Source organism: Crocuta crocuta, unplaced genomic scaffold (assembly GCF_008692635.1).
Source record: "Crocuta crocuta isolate KB4526 unplaced genomic scaffold, BGI_CrCroc_1.0 scaffold143, whole genome shotgun sequence".
NCBI classification, from domain to species: Eukaryota; Metazoa; Chordata; class Mammalia; order Carnivora; family Hyaenidae; genus Crocuta; species Crocuta crocuta.
Genome location: NW_027529175.1, coordinates 214149 through 217807, shown reverse-complemented (window position 1 = coordinate 217807; position 3659 = coordinate 214149). Strand labels below are relative to the sequence as shown.

The window sequence follows — 3659 nt, the reverse complement described above, 5'->3', positions numbered from 1 at the left end:
AATCCCTTTTCCTGGAAATAAAGCAAATGCTATGGGGGGTGGGGGGGGGAGGGAACGCACTAATGTAAATGGGCCAAGGCTGTTTTTTCACCATCCTTATAATCCAATCCTGAGTCTTTTTAAAATGGATGGGGAAAAAAAAAAGGATTCCAGATGGTAGTCGGAGCGGAGCTACGTCAAACTCAGAAAAACCCATCGGAAGCGGTCTCAGAATCTCAGCATTTCAGGATCTTGGGGTACTGGATTCAGAGACACAGAAGTGGAGACCCCAGAAGTGCCAGACCCCGCCCCCACCCCGCTCAGCCATCCCAGACGCCAGGGCTGGCACAGCTGCGCGCTGTCTGGTCGCTGTGCACCGGCTGTTCCCACCTCCCAGAATGCCCTTCCCCACCTTTTTCATCTTTCAAATAGGATCAAACTCCTTCTCACCCTTCGAAAGCCAGCTGGCAGCTGGCAGTTCCATAGCAGGGATGCCCTCCTTCCCAGTCCCTCCCCCACCCTGACGCTGCACGCACTCCTGCTTGGGGCTCGCTTATGGGTCCACCTCTCCAGAGACCCCAAGCTAACCCATGGTCTCTGCAGGGGCCCTGCGTCGACTGGGAGTGCCCGACAGAAGTCATCTCCGTTAGTCCTCTAAGGAAAAAATAAACGTAAAAACATCCCCACAAATCAGGCTCACTTAGCCTATTTCACGGAGAGGGAGGCTGAGGCCCGGAGCCCGGACCAGCCCGCCTCCAGCCCCACCCCAGAAGGTAACTCAAATCCCTGCCTTCAGCTGCGTCCCCAGGAGTGAAGTCCAGGTCCCAAGCTCTAGGATGAGCATGAGTCCCAGGAGGGACACCCGCCATCCCGAGCCGTGTCACCACCCCCTAGTGCAGGAGGGGCTAGGCCCACTTTACCCCACATCTGCACACGGGGCTGGCAGGCCGTGCCCAGGCCACTGCCGGGCATCAGGGGCATCGGGCTGCCCCAGCTCTAGGGAGAGCTGGCCCAATCCGGCGGAAGGGTCAGAGGTCACTGCTCTTTGCCGGGAACTCCCCAGAGGCTGGCTTTGACCATCTTCGGGCACATGCTCGCTTTCCCGCCAGATAAGCTGTAGCGAGGGGAGCCCGAGTCCTGCCAGCTGGGAAGGGCACCGCCCATCCCACCCTCTACTGGGACGTGCTCCTGAGCCCCGCACTGCCCCACAGGCAGCCAGCTGGCCTGCTCACCGGCACTCCACCCCCTGGTGTCGGCTGCCGACCACCTCCAGGCTGCAGCGCTGTCCAGCCCAGGACAGCCTCCTCTCCGGCCTCCTCGGTGGGCTCCGAGGTCCCCCTACTTGGGCCACTGGTCTCACGTCCAGCCTCTCCCGCCCCCAGTGACCTCCAGCACCCCTCATCCATCCGCACACTGGCTCCCAACCAGGAGCTCGAATCCCGCGTCGGGCTCACCCTCGAAGGCCATGCACTGCGGCATCAGGCCGACTTCTTCATCCTGCACCCAGTCACTCACATGACCCACCGGCCCCGACGCTGGCCCAGGCCACCACCACCTCTTGCCAGGCGACGACAGCAGCTTCCTAGGCCCTGTGTCCACTCCCACCCCTGCACTGTCCCCTCACGGCAGCTGGAAAGGTCCCTCGCCACTTTTTTTTAAATGTTTTTTTTTTAATTTATTTATTTCTAGGAGACAGAGAGAGAGACAGCGTGAGCAGGGGAGGGTCAGAGAGAGAGGGAGTCACAGACTGAAACAGGCTCCAGGCTCTGAGCTGGCAGTCAGCACAGAGCCCGACGCGGGGCTCGAACCCACGAACCGCGAGATCATGACCCAAGCGAAAGTCGGACGCTTAACCGACTAAGCCACCCAGGCGCCCCCCTCGCAACTTTTTTTTAATGTTTTTATTCATTTTTGAGAGAAAGGATGAGTAGGGGAGGGGCAGAGAGAGAGACACACAGGATCTGAAGCAGGCTCCAGGCTCTGAGCGGTCAGCACAGAGCCCGATGCAGGGGCTCGAACCCATTAACCGTGAGACCATGACCTGAACCGAAATCGGATGCTTAATGGACAGAGCCTCCCCAGGCGCCCCTGGAAAGATCCCTTTAAACACATCCCCCCTGCTCCGCCCTACCCACCTCCAGCCGCAGGATGGATACCCCGCCCAGCTGCAAGCGCTGGGCTCCTGCCTTCCTCTTGGACTCCTTTCTCCCACTCTAGCTCCCTCCCAAGCTCATTCCTGCCTCAGGGCCTTTGCACTTGGCTTTTCCCTCTGCCCAGAATACCCAGAGCTCCCCAGATCTTCCAGGCTGGCTCCTGCTGGTTCCTTCTCAACATCTGAATCTCAGAGAAGACAACTGCTCAGAGAAGCCCTCCAGACCCGACTCCCAGATCTACGATATTCTCCGGTACTCCAATGTGTTTCCTTGGTAACATTATTATACACAAATGTCCTTTTTGGGTGAACATATCCCCCCCTGGACCCAGACGGAGGGTCAGGAAAGGCTTTCTTTTTTTTCTTTTTCTTTTTTTTTTTTAAATTTTAACGTTTATTTATTTTTGAGAGATGGAGAGAGACAGAGTGTGACGGGGGGAGGGTCAGAGAGAGAGGGAGACACAGAATCTGAAGCGGCTCCAGGCTCTGAGCTGTCAGCACAGAGCCCGACGCGGGGCTCGAACCCATAGACCGTGAGATCATGACCTGAGCCGAAGTCAAATGCTTAACTGACTGAGCCACCCAGGTGCCCCAAGGAAAGGCTTTGAGGGGAGCAAACAGCCAGCCTGAGATGGGCAGAGGTACAGGAAGCATGGGCATCAGCATCCTTGGTTTGGGCCTCTGCTTGCACACTTCTGACCATGGGGAGCTCACTCCCTAAAATGGGGGGCTGCTGAGTCCTCTCCGTCACCTCAAGCTGAACCGGCCTTCCTGTCAGTGTCCCTAGCAAAGTCCTCAATCCCGCCCCCGGGGCCCCAGGGAAAGGCCATGTGAGCGGAGAAAGAGCTGTGCTTTTGAGGATGAGTCAGTCTGCCAAGGGCCCCCCTTCACGGAAGGGGGCCCTGCCTCCCACAGGGTCATATGAGGCAAATGGCTGAAGCCAACGCAGGGGCACATGATGGGCACCAGGCAAGCCACCCTGCTTCCTGAAGAGGCTCGTGCGGAGCCGCAGGGCTGAGGCGGGGTCAGGGGTGGGGAGGCTCCCAGGGTCCCTTCTCCCCTCCCCTGCCCGGGCACTGTGTTCTGAGGCCTTGGGTGGAACCTGCAAGGGATTAGGCCGTAATCTTCCCACAAGCTGTCCCTGGAGTTGGCAGCGGTGGGGGTGGGGAGGGGGCCGTGCTGGGCAGGGGCCTGAGCAAGCAGAGCCCTGCACCCCCCACCCCCACCCCAAGGTACCGAGACTCGGCCGGGGGACCTGAAGGCTCCCCCTTCTCGCCACAGCGTCCCCGTCTTCACCCTCCTGTGGCTGTGTAGCCACAGGGTTGCAGGGAGCCTTGTTCGAAAGGGGGAAACAGCCGCTTGCCTGGCCCAGGGCTGCTGCTTGGTGGCCCAAGTATCCGGACACCTCACCCCATGATCATCTGCAGCCCAGGCTCCTCCTCACCGGGCCCCGCCACCTCCCGACTTTCTGAGGGAGGGAGGGGGACAGTGTCACCCCTGGAAAAGGGCTATGAACACCAGCCCCGCT

At 59.5% G+C, this 3659-nt stretch overlaps 1 protein-coding gene across 1 annotated transcript in view; it reads right to left on the bottom strand.

Moving 5' to 3' along the window:
* The window catches only part of SYNGR1 (synaptogyrin 1), an 11694-nt gene extending 10309 nt beyond the window's left edge, over positions 1 to 1385 (bottom strand). The window contains exon 1 of the mRNA XM_077757881.1: positions 1212 to 1385. Within this exon, the coding sequence (XP_077614007.1) occupies positions 1212 to 1385 (174 nt within the window). The remainder of the gene's footprint in view (positions 1 to 1211) is intronic.
* Positions 1386 to 3659: the final 2274 nt, after the last annotated feature.